At 44.8% G+C, this 20,459-nt stretch overlaps 1 protein-coding gene across 1 annotated transcript in view; it reads right to left on the bottom strand.

The window, feature by feature from the left end:
* Positions 1–245: 245 nt before the first annotated feature.
* The window catches only part of LOC119182873 (solute carrier family 2, facilitated glucose transporter member 8), a 73,200-nt gene continuing 52,986 nt past the window's right edge, over positions 246–20,459 (bottom strand). Inside the window, exons 3-8 of the mRNA XM_075888092.1 lie at positions 17,144–17,402; positions 13,148–13,309; positions 12,037–12,300; positions 10,991–11,284; positions 4,600–4,845; positions 246–464 (exon numbers count right to left, since the gene is read on the bottom strand). Coding sequence (XP_075744207.1) covers positions 246–464; positions 4,600–4,845; positions 10,991–11,284; positions 12,037–12,300; positions 13,148–13,309; positions 17,144–17,402 — 1,444 coding nt within the window. The remainder of the gene's footprint in view (positions 465–4,599; positions 4,846–10,990; positions 11,285–12,036; positions 12,301–13,147; positions 13,310–17,143; positions 17,403–20,459) is intronic.

Here is a 20,459-nt window from a genome sequence, read left to right as displayed (position 1 = left end):
GTAAAACTAATTTTGATCGTAGCGCTGTGTTAATGATAACGGCATCATAAAAAAGACAGCGCGCATTCGACTCTTCAACTATTTCAGAAGGATTCACCTGGAGTGTCATTGCTTAAAACGAAAAAAAAAATGGGGACATTGCAATTGACGTGGCCCCACTGGGTTTCTTTCACTCTATATTTTTTAACGTAGATAAAGTGCGTACATAAAGGGCGTATAACGAAGCATATACGCGCAGAATCCTCTCAATAGAAGTGAGTGGAAGGGGGTTGTTCTTGAGTAACGCCCGGGGAGCGGTCACTCTTGAATGGGCTGGGCACCTCGAAGGACGTGCTGTCGGACTTCACATGCGGCCCCGAGGATGGTAGGGAGACACCGAGTCCGTAACCCACAGAGGGAAAGGTTGGCCGCTTGCCGCGACTCAGAGAACCCAGGGTAATCGACCGTCGTCGTCCAAGCATATCCTGTGCATGCCAGACCAACGTGCAAAGGTTGAGACAAAGTCCTTTTTACTTAGCGAATCTTAAGAGCCCAATGTAGCACTGACATTGGCATTACGGTATTCCGCGCGCTATACGTAATTCCTCGAAGCACGCTTTTTGAAAAAGTTTAACCAACGCATCCTGAGGCACTGGGTTGACTATACTGAGCACAAGGCCAGCGTTGCCATTGTACAGATACAAAAAGGTGACAAAATACAAAATATAGGGTGGCCAAAAATAGCTAAACCACTTCCGTTTAGTGACATACTCGTAGTCGCATAACAGAGCATTGATGATACTTACGAATAAAACTAGTTGTATCAAGAAAGCTATTCAATCCGTTAAGTTAAGCGAAGCGTAGAATAAAGCCCATATCTGTTTTTCGGGCGCTTCTTGTTCAAGTGAATGATAAGTTCGAAACAGATAGTTATCGTAAGATCATTTCAAAAAGGGAAATCTTGTTGGAGACAAGCATTTCAGGTTCACGTTGTAGGTGATCTACGTTTTCGCCAATTGCATATAGGAACACGTGCTGTGCATAGGCAATGAAACCTATCGCATGGCTGTATACAAGTGCGCCATTCTACTTCGTCCTCGCGTTGTGCCATGTCTACAGAGTTGCAAGCTTATAAAGGCGGCAACCCTATGTGCACCAGCCAGCTATCTGAAGAACGACATCTACATTTTTGATGGGGGTGGAAATGTTGTTGGCCCGTGTGCTTATATTTGGGTGCACGTTAAAGAACCCCAGGTAGTCAAAATTTCCGGAGCCCTCCACTACGGCGTCTTTCATAAACACATGGTGGTTTTGGGACGTTAAACCCCCCCTATCAATCAATGAAGAATGACATGTGTACGCATCCAATTATGCTTGAAAAGCTTGAAAACCCTCAACAATCAATCAATCAATCAGTTGACCTATCAATTTTCGCCACGTATGTGTGTAACGCGAGTAAATGTGCAACGAAAGTCTCACAAAAGCAGGCGTTTTGAGTGTGGGAAGTAAAGCACACGCGTGCAAAACGACGACTGAAGCATCAGCGCCGCTACCATCGCGCGGTGAAACTGACACGCGCCACATTGCATGACACATCAAAAAAAACGTTTTTTAAAACAGTCACGTCTGCGAATGCTTTCTGCGGAAGATTGCAATACATCTCAATGCAATACCTCTCAAGTCTCATTCACTCCTGTGAATCGCAATTAGTCGTGCGATTAAGTTGCAAAGCCACTGGTCGCAAATGGCAGCTCTAGTCGCAAACCCACTGCTTTTGCTTAGGGTTCGTCCACACGTGCGAGTAGAGCCAATCGTGTGACCATTTGGGAATGGCGACTAAAAAGTGACTGAAGGTGACTGATTGTCACAGCTTCACGAGAGTTATAAGAAATCGCGAAAAAAGAACTCACGTCTGGTCACACATAACTCTCGTTTCCCTTAATCAGCAAAATAACTGACTCTATGTTCGTGCGTGTAGGGTTGGTTGAGCGGTTTGCGAGTGCAGTCGCACGACTGAAAAATTGAGCAAGTAGTCGCTTTGGGCCTAAAGAGGCCACTTCTGCATGTTTGTCGCAAAGCGGCCATATACGACTATTTGTGACTAACTCGTTCGCGCGAACGTTGCTACTCGCGTTCTTGAATGAGTCCTATAGTCGCTCGCTGCTGAACTTTTTCAGTTGCCACTGCACTCGCCAGCTTCTGAACCAATTCACGACTCAGGTACGCAGGACATGAAGTTGTTTTACGTAGCAACTAATCCGATGTGCGGACGCGTACAGGTCACACAAAATTGTGAAGATCAGTCGCCTTGAGTCGCTGTTGGTCGACAGTCACGAGTCCTTGCGCAAGCCACGCTAACCGCAAGTGGGAATGATCTTGAAAAGGGACCAGTTTTCCAAGTATTCATCGAATGCACAACTCAGTATCGGAGTTTCTTTTGTGTGCACTACGATGCTTTTCCGCGAACCACCAATAACGAGTGGTGTTGCAGCAGTCTGTTGCGTACACTTTAACTGCTTTCTCAATGCTCTTGTCACGAGCAGTGTGCTGGAAGCTACAGAAGGAGAGATGGCGCTGGGGAAGGAATTTGGGTCTGGCAGAAGGAAGTTACTTTGAGTGCATGCAGTGAAACGCAATTTCCCCCTCCCGCAGTATGAAAAGCCCACGCTCTGGCTGGTGAGAGTATTTTGCAACAAGAAGCAAATACCATCGAAACGCATATCTTGAGTTGTGTCGGCTATTGGCCAACACAACAGCATGCTACCTGCGGTTTGACGTAAAAAGCAGGCTCTGGCAGCCTCGCAGAGTGAGCATGGAGCGAGAAAATAATTAGCACACCGCTCCTGAATTTCTATTTTCCTGCTCGAATACATGATCTTAGTGAGTTCTTCATAACAGTGTCTGTCGTTCACATAATGCGCTTTCTTGCAAAGCGTGAGCGTGACTCCTGACAAATTTAAAGCATCGTGCCCATCTTGTGCCCACATGCATTGCTTTGATTCTCCCTGTAACAGTTTTTCAACTTGCCAACAATGAATTAATTATGTAAAAAGCTTATTGCCTCACGTACTGACTACTGCAAAAAACTTTAGAATCTATCTAGTACGAGCGGAAGTACAAATAGTAGCCAGACGCGGCAATTGGTTATTGTTTTCTTCTCTCGTCCAGATGAAAGCGCTGGAAGCTATGTAGGAAAAATAACGTGCGATAAATAACAACCGAGAAATTGCCTATATGATTCAGGCGAAATATTCGACATACCACCTCCGAAAAAAAAAGACCACCTTTTCATTAGCTCCTGATTTATCCTTCATATTGTGCAATTGTCATTTGCTCTATTTCCCTCTTATGTCTTTTGTGTTATTTTGTACCATTGGTCATCAGGGCTTGTAAAAACAATTGTACAGAAGTGTTACATTGTTGTGTACTGAATACAGCAAGTTTTCTTATTGTGCTTGGATTACCTATATGGTAGGGGCTCTATGTTGACCATATAACGTTACCTATGTTTGCATATTTTCCGCAGTGTTTTACCCCTAAGCAATGTATGGGTAGGGGGGGCGTGTGTCAGGCAGTCGTATCTGCCTCTAGCCGTTTCATCCCATACAATCATTGACTGAAGAAAGTTCAAGTTCTATTCAATTCAATTGGCACGGGTGAGGAAAATACATCGCGCGTGCCTATTGACAGTGAACACTTTTTTTTTCTTTAAACAAATGACTTTTTAGTGTGACAGCGCGTGCGCGCGTGGACAAGCCACAGCGTCCCGCGGTGGCCTCAGAAACTTTAGAGCGTGTTGTGCTCGAATCAGCTAACTGTGAAGCTTTGGCCCGTGACGTAGCGATTTGTGAGCCTATCGTGAAAAAAAAGAAAGAAATTTTAGCTAACTTAGAGAAATTATTGCATGTGCCAGGGCGCCCGCAGCGCTCTAATATTTGGATCGCGTGTTCTCTTTCTCTACTATCGATAGGCAGCGTTTTCAGACCATGCTCGAAAAGTGTTTCAATGTCCGTGTATGAGCTTCCCACACGCCACTGATTACAAACAGGAGACCAATAGTTCAACAGAGACACAGAAAGGTGAAATTAATGGACTGAACTACACGATTCGCGGTACGTGCAGTGCATGGTCAATCATTGCCAATCACACTTTATATTGCCTTCTCTGCTTTGCCGTTATGATTTAGCTCCACAAGAGGATTCTGCGTTCAACGGCTTTCGTATTGAATTCATTTAGAGCTGACACGTCGGTTAGTGGTGATACCGAGATGTGTATATAGCATAATTGGATTGCTCGACGCATCAACCTCAGCCGAGGTAAATGCAGCGTCTTAAATGAGCAGAATATTCAGAGGACGTGCATCATCGTCCACATCTTTAACAAATCAAGGAAGGCCGCGGCACACGCCTAACATGCTGGGAATATCAGTAGAACCGCTACGCAAATAAAGGGAAAGTATCTCACAGCTTATATTTTATCTCGATCAAGGAAGCCGCTGATAATCGTAGTCTCACTTATACGCTGAGCTCGTCACTAGGGAAAAGAATTCTTAAGCAATTTTCTTACAGCTCGCGCTCAGTTCACGTGATGGTCGAAAATTGTCGCCTCGCATTCACGTACCTCAATGGGGCACTCGTCAAGCAAGATGCTCTCCAGGGGGAGGTGCTTGGTCTCCGGCATGAAGTAGTAGAGCACCAGTCCGTTGGCGAGCGTTAGGGTGCCGTAAAACCAGGCCATCTCACCGAAGCTGAAACCTGCGCGCACGCGCTCGAAGAAGGTGACGCTGCAGAATGCGCACGCCCAGTGGAAAGTGCACACACTGCCGAACTCCACGCCATGGCCTCGGAGAGGCGTCAGCTCTGCAGCCTGAAAAAAAAAACAGTTCGCAAGGACACGGACAATAATAGCCGCTCTGGTTTAACGTACAAAATACACGAAATTAGATATGGATACCATAAGAACAATGGTGCCCAGCGTTTTACGTGCCTAGACTTGCATACGAGTATAAACGCTGCTGTAGTAGATGCTGTGGGAAATTTCGACCATCTGGTGTCTTCCGACATTCACGGACATCGCTAGTTACACAGGCTTTAGGCACTTTGCCTAGCCCAAATTCCGGCGGGATTGATTCCGTGGCCTTCACGTTAGAGGAAGAGCACCACAGTGACTCAGTTAAGCCCACGTTACCTCGCAATCTTGAGCTCGTCATAAAAACAATTTACCACAGGAGATACGGATTGCTCCAAAGAACAAAATTCAAAAAAATGGTCCCGTATCTGAATGTAATCTGCAAATGTCGTCGAAAGACGATAGCTTCGCGTGTGGAGAAAATGAACAAAACAATAATTAAATGTTCTGCGCAAGAAATCGATGAATGGTATTCTGGAGGCGCTGCGTTAGAGTGTCTCGAGCGTGCAGCGGAGGCGAAAGAGCGCATCAAGTCACGTCGTACGTGAGACATGAGGCTATCTGGCAGCTTCTTGGAAAACGAAGCGCGTGGCTCTTAAGGCGGGCGTGTGGGCCCGTCTCAAAGGTGATAAGGTGTAGAACGCAAAGCGACGGGTAGGTGCCACCACCGTGTCGTCTAAGCAAAGCGTTGGAAACACTCGCCTTTTCGTGCAAGCGTTGCATGGTCAGCGCAGCGTGATAGACGCTACGGTCCTTAGAATTACCTTTGCATCCATTTTTTAGTAAAAGACTCACATACAGAATATATGCGTGTTGTTAAGGTGCCTCAGATATGTGCAATAATTGCTTTTCAATTGACAATCGTAAAAGTATAAACGCTGAATCTTGAGCAACATTGGTGGGTGCTGCGGATGGGGTCGGCCGTTCGGGGTATGGGTTAGTGCATTCAGAGTATACGAAACCGTTAGGCATGTACAAACAGACACGTGTACAAACAGACACAAGTACAGAGAGACAGACCAAAATGTTTGAGTGGAAGGTCCCCAAGAAAGATTAAAAAATTAGCAGATCCCACGTATACAGTCGGAACTGATGATATGTGAAGCACAAATGAGAATTGTTGATATGTCACTTTAAAATCAGCACGTTACGAGGCGGAGGTGCATCATGGCGTACGTGACGGCCGTGTTATGAATATAAAGCTTGGTTGTCTTGTTTACCTTCGTCGTCTGTTCACGTCACGTGGTAACAAATTTAGTATATGTAGAGGTAGCGAAACGGCCGTGAGCTCGCTATAAGCGATGTATGTTGTCATGTTCTTACATGACACGCGGGACAGGATTATTATGTTTTATATTTCACCATCCATTGACGTCACGTAACAACAAATTCAGTATATGTGAAGCTAGGAAAACAGCCACGAACACATCATAAAGAGCCCAATATACTCCAATGTAGCATTGATGCGTGCGCAGGCTGGGCACGATGACGCTACGTTTGCAAAGACACCCTGCGCAACCAGCGTCCGTCAGCGCGGCCCGACGGCAACCGGCGTGAAAGGCGACATGCTGCATTTCGTGCCAACGCGTTACCCAGACAGCACTGCCTCTCCCTCTTTTCGTGACTGAGGGACGCCAGACACGCTGAAACGCACATGCGTCAAAGCAACGCAGCGTGGCGCGCGCCTGCGAGTATATGGCAGGATCGGTGCCTGCAGTGTGGCAACACCAGCGTGACGCGACGAAATGAACGCCGGCAAGCACGCGCACCACGTCACGTCGAAATGTATCAGCGCCTTCATTGTGGCATGTGGTCATGTCCTCACATGACACGCATCTCATGATTACCAAGCTTCTGCCAGTCACATACCTTCGTCATCCATTGGCGTCACATAATACTAAATTTGGCATATGTGAAGCTAGCGAAAGGGCCGCGAGCGCATCGCAGTAGTCATGGTGTTACATGACACGAATGTCGTGATTATCATCCTTGTATGTGTCATTTACCTATGTAGTCCGTGCGCGTTGCGCAATACCGAGTTTGGTACGTGTGAAGCAAGCGAAACAGCCGCGAACGCATCATGAGCGCAGCATGTAGTTATGTTGTTACATGACATGCATGTCATGATTTTCATGTTAGGCTCTGTCACTTGTGTTCGCCATGCAATCATGCCATACCATACCAGTTTTGCAACATGCCATGTGAACAAAGCCACCGCAAGAGCTCCAGGACCATGAAATATAATTCATGACAGTAATGACATACATGTCATTATTTTAACGTTATGACTATGCAGTTATGTTCATAATACATTCATGTTATCCCATACCAAGTTTGGTATCGATACCATTATCGAAACGGCCAGGAGAACTAAAAGCCGTAGGCGGCTAGATAGATGGATGGATGGATGGATAGATAGATAGATAGATAGATAGATAGATAGATAGATTCAAAGTCACCGAAGTTTGCCAAGAAATGCTTCGCATTTAAAACAAGACGTCACACAATGCAAATGGCGCAACAAGTGGGACGTCGAATGCTCAAACCCCCATTAAAAAAATGGCAGCATATCCACGGAGTGAATGATGGAGAGTGGGGCGAAGCATTCGTCCGTCCATGCGTCCGTCTGTGTGACCGTCCATGCGTCTGTTTGTGCGCCCGTCCCTGCGTTCTTTCGTGCATCCGCCCCTGCGTCCGTTCATGCGTCCATCCATGCATCTGTTTGTGTGTCCGTTCGTTCATCAATTCAACACTCCAAGTCCCACCATCTCGCATCTTTTTATCATATATTCCCCATATAGAAGCACCGCCATCCAGCGGACATTCCAAGGACTAAACGAGAGGTGGCACACGCACACTTTCTTAGGGCCTGCGCTTTGGGTTCACTTCCCACCTTTAACCACCTCGAGTTCATGGTATATTCTAGTTCACTGTATTCATGGCACTGCGACCAAACGCTCGCTAAACCTTTCGAAAACCAAGGAGGTTACGCCCAGCGAGTATAACGTAGCAACCTTTCCCTGTCAGATAGGGCTCAATTTACATGCCAATGGCTGCTAATGAGAAATGAGAGACAGGAGAATTCGGCTTTTACTTTCTTACGGCTCGCGCTTCGTATCTACTTCTCATTTTTAACCACCTTGAGTTCATTCATGGTATATACAAGTTCATTGTATTCATGGCACTGCGGCTCAACGCTCGCTAAACCTTTCTAAAGCTAAGGAGGTTACACCCAGCGAGTATAATGTAGCATCCCTTTCTTGTGCTCAATGTACATGCCAATGGCTGCTAATGGGGATCGCAGCGTGTGCGTTGACTAAAAGCCGAATGCTCATGTCTCTCATTCTCCATTAGCAGCCATTAACATGTACATTGAGCACTATTTTTTATTGTTAAACAACGCACAGAAGAAATCTCTCACTGGCACCACCTTGGAGGTCAAGTGTTATACCTATTTCGGGTATGTGCCACTGGTGGTTACATACGAGGGACGCCCAAGCTACGCCATAAGGAGCTTCGCCCCTGAAACGTTATATCCATAATTCTTCATCGTAGGCAGCCGCAGCATCAAAATGTTGCACAATTCTTTGCAAGTGTGCAGCTGGTATAACGCTTTGCCGAAGAATGAAAGAGTAAATGCTTTCCCTTGGTATGGTACGAAGAATTATATTTGAGAATCCGAATATTCACACAAGTAATATCATTATTTATGACGTAGGGGAAAGAGTGTTGAACGAAATCACTGCATTTCCACAAATCTATTGGCGTTAGGAGAGCTTGCTCGGAGGTGCACGCTACGCTTTTTGGAGAGTCTACGGTTGTAAGAAGGCTTGTTGATGAGCTGGCGATTGTGTACGTTGAACGCATCGTTTTTGGGCACGTCCTGCGGCTGACACTGCACAGTGTTAGCCATGTCAATCGGCACGTTAACCACCTGCCCATTTATGCCATACTGGCCACTGCCGTGAGTCAAATGCCTAACGCTCATAAATGGCAGACGTGTAGCTATCGCGCTCGTCAACAGTGTTGATAGCTGGCAAGTGCGCCAGTATCCTACATTCGTCATCTGTTCACGTCCCGTAATACCGAATTTGGTATGAGTGTATATGGTATAATACCTAGACGACACAGCTTCTCCCTCTTTTCGTGACGGGGAGACGCCGGACGCGCTGAAACGCGCATACGTCAAAGCAACGCAGCGCGGCGCGCGCCTGCGACTATATAGCGGGACCGGCGCCTGGCGTGGCAAAGACGGCGTGACGCGACGAAATGAACGCCAGCGAGGACGCGCACCGCGTCAAGTCGAAATGTATTGGCACCTTGACTGTGGCATGTAGTCATGTTCACACATAACAAGCATCTCATGATTATCATGGTTGCACCAGTCACATACCTTCATCATCCGTTGGCGTCACGTAATACTTAATTTGGCATACGTGAAGCTAGTGAAACGGCCGCGTGCGCATCATCAGTGTGACATGGAGTCATATTGTTAGACGGCGCGAATGTCGTGATTATCAAGTTTGCATGTGTCATTTAGCTATGACGAATTTGGTATAATACCAAATTTGGCTTGGCAGAATACTGGTGCGTATACGTATACGGCGGTGGGTATTGTGTTGTATAACAGTGTGATCTCTGTGGACTAGGGCTGTAAGGGTGGTAGTATCTCCAGTGGCACAGCCAATTCCGTAGTACCCTGCTAATTTGGCGAAACCACGCGACTCCTGTAGAATAATATTAACCGGCTTGTTATTAACACGGGTGTATTGGGGTAAAACAGTTTTCTTATTTGCGTAGTTTCGACAATTCCACTGCCAGACGTAGTACGTAGGCTGCTTAGCCGTGGTGAGGACAGGGGGTATAAAAGTTGCCGTCTGAATCAAACCGGTGGGTGGCGAACTGGGTTGCGATGACTGAGTTTCAGGTGCCATTCCATTCAATGGCTAAGAGGATGTCCACGACTCCACTGCTATCATTCTTTGGCTAAAGTGTTTATTTTGGTGTTTTAATAATTGAGTAAGCGTGTCTACACAATCGGTGAGCGTAGGCATGAGGCAAGACGTTGTGGTCATCTATGCACTGAATTCTCTAACTGATTTCATCAGGTCAATAAATGTGGTATTACGGGTGGTAGAGTATGTCGGTCTGTCCTCACTATCCGAAGTTTACGCTTTACGTTTAGGGGGCGGGGGCGTTGCCCCCTTCTCAATTTGTTCCAGAGGTGTTTTAAGCATGGTTCGTAGAAGGTATTTACTGGGTGCTGTTCTGGGTTATTAAATTTATGAAGCTCTTTTCAAGCATGCGGTTTTCCTCGCTTAAAGCATTAAATCGGCCGGCATTTTATAATCATCACGGTTACTCTACCACTATGCCTGACGAGGAAGGTGTATAACAACTGTATCTTGATTTGATTGATATGTGGGTTTTAACGTCCCAAAACCACTATATGATTATGAGAGATGCCGTAGTGGAGGGCTCCGGAAATTTAGACCACCTGGGGTTCTTTAACGTGCACCCAAATCTGAGCACACGGGCCTACAACATTTCCGCCTCCATCGGAAATGCAGCCGCCGCAGCCGGGATTCGAACCCGCGCCCTGCGGGTCAGCAGCCAAGTACATAACAACTGTATCTTGTCTGTACTTACTTACGCAGCACAAACCTGGATGCTTAAAAAAAACTGGGTTTAACCTAAATTGACTGATACAGTGAGTGATAGAAAGGAATGTCATAGATGAAATATTAATAGGCATGAGGGAGCAGAGTAGGTCAGAGAAAAAAAAACGGGGCTAAGGATGTAATACTTACAAACAAGGTCAACAAATCGATATGCGGCGGGCACGTAGCGCTAAAGCAGAATAACCGCTGGTCGTTAAGAACAACTGAGTGGATTCCAAGAAAACGTAAACACGTTAAAAGGGAGACAATATTATGAGTTTGAGGAGATGTAAAAGTTTGCAGGTATATCGTGGCAGCACAAAGTATAGGAATGGACTGCTTCGACGAACATGGAGGCCTTTTCCCTGCATATGACGTAGTCAGGCTGTCACTGCTGTTGATGACTATGATAAAGATGAGGAAAACTAAGCATTTTATATTACCTGTATCCAGGTGACAGATCCAATACCCAGTGCATATCCGAAGAAAAAGACGATCAAGAAGACGAGTCCCAGCCGGCTCCCAGGAACGCTGGTCATGCCCACATCGAGTTCGGTGGCATTCGCTGCTGTAGATAGCGTGCTGGTAGCGGTCTCACTGGCAGCGTCAATTAGCATGTTCGGGTACATGCTGCCCAACGATATCATGCTTGCGACGCAAACGTTAGCAGAGACCACTAGCAGCCGCAGGCGACCCACCGTGTCTACCAGAGGAAGAGCAGCGAGAGCCACAGCCACCTGTAGGTGAAAAAAGGTCTTTCACTTTGACTGACTTCATACACTACTGAAACTGGCACCATAGTCTAGCGTCTGTCGCAAAATCAGTAGCACTTCTTGCTTGACTTGTCGGTTAAAACTGCGTTACAGACCGTAAATACTATTGCAACCTATGTTCAATTGACTTGATGCAAAGGCATTGGTAAGCGCTCCTCTTGTTCATTATTTTGTGCATATTTCTATTGCCTGAATAGATTGTTCATAGAAGACTCTGATACTTTCTAATGGGTGGCAGTGATATTGGTACTCGCAGTACTTGAAGTTGCGCCACCCTTGTTACGTAAGTAATGAAAAAAAGCCCCACTGCATGGCATGAGAAGATATCACAACCTGGTGAGTTTTAGATCTAGCTGGACCCTTAAACACTAGTCGACGGCAAAGTTGAAACTGGGGCTAACTTTTGTGGCAGCATTGACTATTTCTTCACCGTCTCTATCTATCTATCTATCTATCTATCTATCTATCTATCTATCTATCTATCTATCTATCTATCTATCTATCTATCTATCTATCTATCTATCTATCTATCTATCTATCAACTATCTATCTATCTCTGTCTGTCTGTGTCTGTCTGTCTTTCTGTCTGTCTGTCTGTTTGTCTGTCTGTCTGTTGGTAGTGGTGGTGGTGATGCCGATAGCAGGTCTTTTAAACTAACTCATACCTCTGAATATGCGCAGTACAGGGGAAGTCGCCTGCAGGAAACGAACATCACCTGAGTAATAAGTATGGCCAGATCGGCATCTTCTCTGTCTGCATAGACTCCCGCGGGACCCATCAGCACACTTGCGCACGTTGCTGCCATATTGGCTCCACAGAACTGTTGCGTGAACATGATGTGCGTGGATAGCCAGAAGTGTAGCGATGGCATGGGGGTTCCAGAAAATGCCTTCTCCATAAGCTTGAACTCTGCGTTGGCTTCCACTGGTTCTTTGCGCAGGTTTCGCTGCATTTCCATGGCTCTTTCCCGCTGGCCAATCTGCGAAATCAGTTTCATCGCTCATTGAAGCCCGTTTACCAGATAGCAAGGCTTTTTGTCAAGCAGCGTGGATCCTTGTGCACCCCCCCCCGTATTGATTAGTACTATGCGTGTAAACCACAGCTAATAGAACAAGACTTCACGCATATAGAAAACATCGATTTGATATGTTTCAACTGCGACAATTGTTATTTTTCATTTTAGGGTGTTCTTGTGAACATTAACGTCCTTGTGATATATAGCGTTGCCAACTGAAGTCAAAAAAGGCACTTGATGACCGCAAGTCGAATGATCCTCCTTGCCACCTTTCTACCTAAGCAAGAAATCTACTGAACAGCTAAAACCATTTAATGCTGTTTAGCAGAGGATTAAAATAATTTCTTTGGTGGTCATTTGTACATTCTCACACAATGATACTTTAAATTTTCTTTGTTGAATTCAGACATGCCGAATTGCTTGACGCGTGTTCTACGTTCTCACCCTGATACTTTGAAATATTAGGATCTGCGCTTTATTCATTATGCTAACATTGGTGTTTATTCTCACGCTGACACGCCAAAGACAAGCTGTGCTTTCAAGCTGCGAGTTCGCCTTCATCCAGCAGACGTTTTTGCCTAAACACAGACGAGAGGACTGACACGGTGACTATAATGAACAACTCTATAGAGACAAAAAAGTTCCTCTTGCGTGTACGTTATTTACGTTTACGCAAATGGAGTAATGGTGCAAACGTACTTGATATTTTGTCATTTAAAGTGATTGCGAGCTGTGCGCAGACTGAAGAAATCTCAAATGAATTTCTTTACTTCAAATATATAGACTGTACGGCTTCCTGTAGCTTTCGTACCTGAAGAAGCCAGCGTGGCGATTCAACAAGGAACCAGCACAGAGGAACCAGTACCGCCGCTGGAAGAAGACACGTGAATGCCAACGTGGACCACGTGACATAACGTCCCAAAAGTGTCACGTATATCGAGCCAATGAGCATGGCTATAAAATGCCGGGCACCCTGCGCAAACAAAGAATGATTAAATTGGAGGAAGTTTAGACACTCCTCGCAAATTTCGTACATGTTTAAAGCACGAAATAACAATGATCAGCCAAGCAACTTGTATATTTCAACTCTCTTCAAACACTGTTGGCCCTCTGATTGTATTATCTGGCGTTTTCCGCCCAAAACTGATGATATGATTATAAGCGGTGCCGCAATGTAGAGCTCCAACCACTTTTACCATAGGTTTTGTTTGAGGCGCTCTCACAATGCACGGTACACGTGCCTCTGGCATTTCACATTTGAGTCCTGGAAAAATTAAAAAAAATGTTTGTTGGTCAACATAATTGGTCACATGTACTCGGTGGTCATTGGGTGAAACGCATTCGTCTCGGAGTCTCCCATTTGTGAATAGCTCTTTGTTGCAGGAAAAGCCTAGGCTGCAGTTTGCAGTTGCACGTCGCTAGGTCTTAGTGTTGTGCTGGTTGGTGGCGGATCACACTAGAAATATGTTGACGCAAAGAAAAAAACATAATGGAAGCATAAAAAAAGTGAAGGTAGTCTAAGGGCAAGAAGACAGTGCGAAGAACGCTGTCTGCAGTCTTCTATTTGCTTCGTTATTGTTTAGTTGTTTGCTACTTTGCACTAGAAGTTCCCTACATGATTAAACGAGCACGTGTACGCATGGAATCATAAACGCCAGAAGGCGTTGAACTGCTGTTGTCGTTGTAATCATTGTCATTTGTTGGGCATGTTTGTATTGATGAAACAGGCATATTCATTAGTATCGCGATTACGGGCTCCTGTTTGTGCTCATTCAAGATAATATATTTTTTGATAGAGTTGATACATTATTGTGGTGCACATATTCTGCTGTTTTGCAGCTATTAATTTAGGCGTCATTATTACCAAACCACGTACTTCTGAGTCCTAACGTTGTGCCGTCATTTTCTTCATAACGTTGCCCTGCCGCGGTGGTCCAATGGCTAAGGTACTCGGCTGCTGACCCGCAGGTCGCGGGTTCCAATCCCGGCTGCAGCGGCTGCATTTCCGATGGAGGCGGAAATGCTGTAGGCCCGTGTGCTCAGATTTGGGTGCACGTTAAAGAACCCCAGGTGGTTGAAATGGCCAGAGCCCACCACTACAGCGTCTCTCATAATCATATGGTGGTTTTGGGACGTTAAATCTCACATATCATTCAATCTCTTCATAACGTTAGCGTCCGAAAACGCTAGGCCTGCGCGGAAGGAGCAGCACAGTCACAGCGAATGCTAGACGAGCCGCCTTTCATGGCCTTTTTTAAACTTTTATTTGGCAACCACTGGAAGTGCACTTGCTTGATACCCACTATGGCATTAATAAAAAATATTGGGTAGTAGGCCAGTAGTAGCTATGCTATTTTTTGTCATTTTTTATGAAAACCTTGGTATCTGCTAAACACTTGCTAGGAATTATGTGCCAAATGTTCATGCAGTGGCTGAAGACGGCTAGGAATTATGCCTGAAGTGGGTATATGCCACAGTTATTGGGTGAACAAGAAGTTTTTTTAATGGGTTGGGGCATTGGACGACCCACTCGTTAGGCTGTTCGATTTGTGCGATGACTGGTTGTTGTTTCGCTGTTTTGAAACGCTTCATAAGTGATATTAACTTGGTTGTTTTCCCGTTATCAAGCCTGCCTGAGGCAAGTTTGCGAACAGATTCCATGCACCGGCGTGGCTCAGTAGTAGAATACTGGGCTGGCACCCAGTGGATCCTGGTTTGAGCTCCACTTTGCAATTGGTACAAGTTTTTTTTTCTAATTGCATAAGAAGTGGTTATGAACACCGGTAGCGGCGGATATCTATGGTGGAGTGTGACCCGAGTTCTGATCTCATAATAGCTTTCGCTGCAAAACAGTCAACTTTACGAATTTAACAAGTTTATATAGTAGAGCAAGCGTATTCATTGCCCGGTTGCAGGTCTCGTCTGCACAAGTTAAAGCGAGAATCATGCTTTGTAGGCTTGACAGCAAAGAGTTCACATTAGCAATGCATGTTACCAGGAATTGGGGGGGGGGGGGGGGGGCTCCACAGATAATTTCTTCTATTTACTACACAGGAATGCACACTTTGTCAAAAAAAAAACACCGCCACTGTCCTATGTCAAAACAAAAATTAAGGGTTCGGAATACGTGGAAATTCCGAATCTGTTTTGTTTTAATTTTAACTATTTTTTCACAACACCTTTACTTGTGCACACAATATTCTGTTGAACTGCCTACCACGAATATACGGGCGAATAACCAAGTATCCACGAAAAAGCCAGGTGTATATGCTTGGCTCAGCCTGGTTACAGTAACAGTGCTTGTCAACATTGAATATAGTGACATATACTGCAATACAAACTTTAAGTAACTAAAACGTCATTTTTGAAACACGCCCTGGTCATTTTGCTGCGACAATGAATATTAATAGGTAAGGTCATAAAATAAACATCTAATATGCAACGCTCCACCAACCATACGTACAAAGTTCACGTGCTCTCTCAGGACTTCGCTGAACACGGCTTGAAAGCGGTATAAATCCGGTTTTTTTCGCACTCGGTGAATTGATATTCTCCAGCCCCTCTCTGAAACCTTTCTGTACCTAACCTAATTTGGTGTTGCCTCCAAAACCGGAGGCATTGCAAGTGATCTGCATCTCATCTGGTTTTGCATTGCTTCCGTAATCGCCCCGCTATTACCAAGCGACGATGCCATGTAATTACCCAATAAGATGACCTTACGTTTTGTGACGTCATATGGACATTATTGTGGCATCTAAAGTTTTTGCGATCCGTGAATTCTTCACGACGCCATATACCGATGTCACATTAGAATGGGCATCTAAGACTTTCACCTTGGTAATTATTTATCGTTACAATACAGCCACCGCTAAGGAAGTTTGGTTCTAAGCAGTGTTATGCAACATATCGCTAGTAATCCTTCAAAAAAAAAAAGACTGTTGAAAAGTGAAATGAATGCAATATCCTTTTATTTAGAGGTAGACTTCCAGATTGCAGCTTTTCTACGTGAAGATAGCACCTATGAGGACCTTAAGATAAGAGGGATTAGTAACAGCTCTATTAGGACATGAGCCAGAGCATAATTTATCATATATACAGGAGCACAAAAAGATCATGCCGACTCCTGTATTTCTCGAAGCCCCATATTCATGCCACAAGCTGCTGTCACGTACTTGTGCGAATTCAGTACCATTCAAAGAATTTACCCGGAAGCTTAAGGTATGCTGCGTTTCAATCCATAGCATTTGAGCAAATCGCAACACGCAATCCTACTATAGCGCCCGTATTTCAACTTAAGACAGCTTTTCTTACTGAGTGCATGGGTTCCAATATTTATTTTTTACGGGCATTTTCACCTGTGCATTTCCTGTGGTTCAACTGAATTCCAGGGTAGTTACACAAGTAGATAGAATTATATATGCAGAGAAGCAATAACGTGTGTACCGCAATCTCTTTCGAGACGGAAGTGCTGTCTTGAAGCCCCTTTATGTTTTTCCAGCGCTCAAGCACATTTTTTTATTTTGCTTCATCTCTAAAGGTGGTGCTTGCATTCGTCCATTCTGTGTTTGTGTATGGTATACATCGAAGTTTCCTTTCCTCGTCTAATATGTGTGCTCATAATTGTGGTCAAACAACAACTACTGAGATTTCACAGTGTCGCACTGAGGTAAATGTTGCCTAACCATGGATGTTTTGCAGCAGTCAACGCACAAACACTCTTTACCCTTGGCCTATCCTCTATTCATAGACTGACAATACATATAGGCTTCCAAACAGCTGACTAAAGACGATAATCGCGAGAGCTTACTTGTAGGCCTCGGTTTCTTGGGTCGGCAAGCTCTGAGATCTGGGCCGGCACCACAAGAGATAACATGCCGGCGAAGAAACCGTTAATGAAGCGTCCCGTGTAGAGATACCACACCTCCTGCGCGCAGCCGACGCACAACCAGGTGCAGAGGATCCCAATGACGCTGACTGCCATGGTGCGGCAGCGCCCAAGTGACTGCGCCGACAGTGCGCCTATTACAGCACCGCCAACGGCACCGACTAAACCGAGGGAGTGGAACCTGGAATGATAGCATATGAAAAAATCAAGACAAATGTCATAAGATTGTTTTTGTGAACGCACAGAGAGATAATGCAAAATATTATACCCAGATGTCAGCCTAAGTACGTCCAATACAGGGCGTGTGTAATTGTAAAGTACGTCCAATACAGGGCGCGTGTGCAATACAGGGCGTGTGTAAACTGTAATTACTGCCGTAAGAGAGTATACACATATTAATTTCAATTCGAATGCAGATGACGCACCATTCCCAATCAAATTTTTACTTAAAACGCTTGATAACGGGATCGTTAAAAATATTTTAAAAGTAAATATGGAGTGCGGCCTCACTGGCGACCACTAGCCGGTAACGCACTTCTTCACGAGAGCAGGATTGGCCACCCTAATGCAGCTCTTGGCAACTACCTTCCGTGATTACGGCAATTAAACCTTGGCCCTCAGGCCCCTGCGGCTGTGAAGCAACTTTCCAAAGCGTCGGTCAGACCTGCGGCGCAGAGGAGGCTGCTAAGAATCTCTGGATCTGGACAGGCTAAGATTATTTATTTATTTATTTATTTATTCACAAAACCCCCACAGGCTCCATCAGGAGTATTGTTTGAGGGGGGGGGGATATACAGTGCATATTCACATTTATTGAACTATCAAAACATGATTATACTCGTCATTTAACATAAAACTAACGTTATATATTTGTTAGCGAGAGCAGACATGACATGCAACTAATAAACAAAATGCAGAGAAACTCATTCGAAAGCGTGCAGCACATAACTACACAAAATTATACAATATACAGCAAACACCAATATACATGGTTTAGTGCAAGGTTCATGCCACTGGAGATGAAAAAATGATTGTTACTTCGTGACGAAACAATACAGGATCATGAATGTTGACAACATTATCGGGAGACCATTCCATATTTCAAGAGCTACTGGTAATGCTGAAGAGTTGAATGCGTTCGTGTGCCCGAAAATGCGTTTGAAAGAACGGCTGTCGTGCAAATAGCGAGAAGTGCGTGTTGGCTGGGTGAGAGGGAGGGTGGTTTTGTGCTTACCGGATGCTATTTTGTGAAACAGGCAGATCAAGGCGATCTTTCTGCAAGAATTTAAGAGAGGCAGTGATAGTGATGATTTAATATGAGTGATACTGGAATGTCGGCTGTAATCTTTCGCAATGAAGCGTGCGGCGCGGTTTTATACACGTTGGGGGGCATTATTTGGTAGGCCTAATGAGGTGACCAAACTGATGAAGCGACTTCAAGTTGAGCACGAACGAAGGCTAGATATGCAAGTGCTTTGGTTGAAGTCGGAGCGTAATGAAGGTTACGTTTGAGGGATCCGAGAGTGCAGGATGCTTGTGCTAAAATTTTCTCTATATGCGTGGACCATGATACTGAGGGTTAAAGATGCACGCCAAGGTATTTATATGATGATATGTGCTTCACGTAACAGTTCTTAAGGGTATAACTAAAAAGAAAAAATGATTTCTTGCGGCTGAAGATCATGAGCTTGCATTTGTCAGTGTTAAGCGACATTTGCCAGCGAGAGCACCAATTAGTTATGAGGTCTAGGTCTTCCTGAAGAGCGAGGTGATCTAATGTTGAAGTTATCTTACGGTAGATAATACAATCGTCTGCGAAGAGTCGTATGTTAGAAGAGATATGCGATGGTAGGTCATTGATGCAGAAAAAAAATAACAAGAGACCGAGAACACTGCCTTGCGGCACACCGGAGGTGACATCGGTTAGAGGAGATGAAGATGAATTAGCAACGGTATACTGTTTACGGAATGAAAGTTTCTTATCCAGGATAATGTCAAGGAGTCCAGATTTAATGATGACAGCTTAGATATGAGGTGGCAATGTGGAACACGATCAAGCTTTAGAAAAATCGATGATTATGCAGTCATTGTCAAGGTATTTATTCATGAGCATGAACATATCATTCGTGAATTACATTAGCTAAGTGTCATATGAAAAACCTTTTCTAAACCCGTGTTGGTTCCGGTAAAAAAATTTGTTAGCTTCGAGGTGCTGAGTGACGTTAGAGGCAATGACATGTTCTAGCAGTTTGCGCGGGACACTAGTTAGAGATCTGAACACGGCTACGTTCAACGCTTGAACGCTATTAAGGGGGCCTAGTGTAGTTGTGCTATTGCAGGTATTGGAGAGAGCTAAATGGGATGTAGTAGGGCACACAAAAGTTAGGAGTACTTGTGATTGATTGATATGTGGGGTTTAACGTCCCAAAATCACCATATGACTATGAGAGACACTGTAGTCGAGGGCTCCGAAAGTTTCAACCACCCTAGGATTCTTTAACGTGCGCTCAAATCTGAACGCACGGGCCTACAGCATTTCCACCTCCATCGGAAATGCAGCTGCCGCAGCCGGAATTTGATCCCGCGACCTGCAGGTCAGCAGCCGAGCACCTTATCCGCTAGACCACCATGGCGGGGCATCGTCTTCGGAGCCAGTGCGATACACTACCTCGTTTCGCTATCTCTCTATAATAGAGTTAGCATAAAATAGTAACAGCTCCCATTTGTCTCTATTCAAAAAAAAACAAAGCGTAAACTTACATTCAAGATGGCAAATAAAAAGCTTGCGTTGAAAGGGAAAGTACAGGAATATAGAGCGCAACGTAGCCAACTTTAGAACGTTTAACATGGAGAGAATGAAGCAGTCTGTAAAAAGTGGCAGAAGCCTGAAAGATGTGAAGGCAAACCTGTGCATAGGCAAAACTCGTATCTATGATTTAAAGGATAAGGAAGGCGATGTCATAACTATTATGAATAGGATAGCTGAGGTGGCGGAAGAGCCCTACACAGAGCTGTACAGAAGCAAAAACAATCAGTATGAAATTATAAGAAACAATTTTAGCGAAGAGGTATTCGACATCCTACCAGTAAGGAGCGGTGAAGTAAGGCAAAGACACTGATTAGAATACGTTAGCAACGGACCTGCTGAAAGACAGTGGAAAATACTGGGAACCTTATATAAACAGTGTATCTCGATAGGATAGTACCAACATCTTAACAGAACGTCAATATCTTTTCA

Source organism: Rhipicephalus microplus, chromosome 3, assembly GCF_043290135.1.
Source record: "Rhipicephalus microplus isolate Deutch F79 chromosome 3, USDA_Rmic, whole genome shotgun sequence".
NCBI lineage: Eukaryota > Metazoa > Arthropoda > Arachnida > Ixodida > Ixodidae > Rhipicephalus > Rhipicephalus microplus.
Note: the sequence above shows the minus strand (reverse complement) of the source record. Positions and strands in the feature narration are given on the sequence as shown.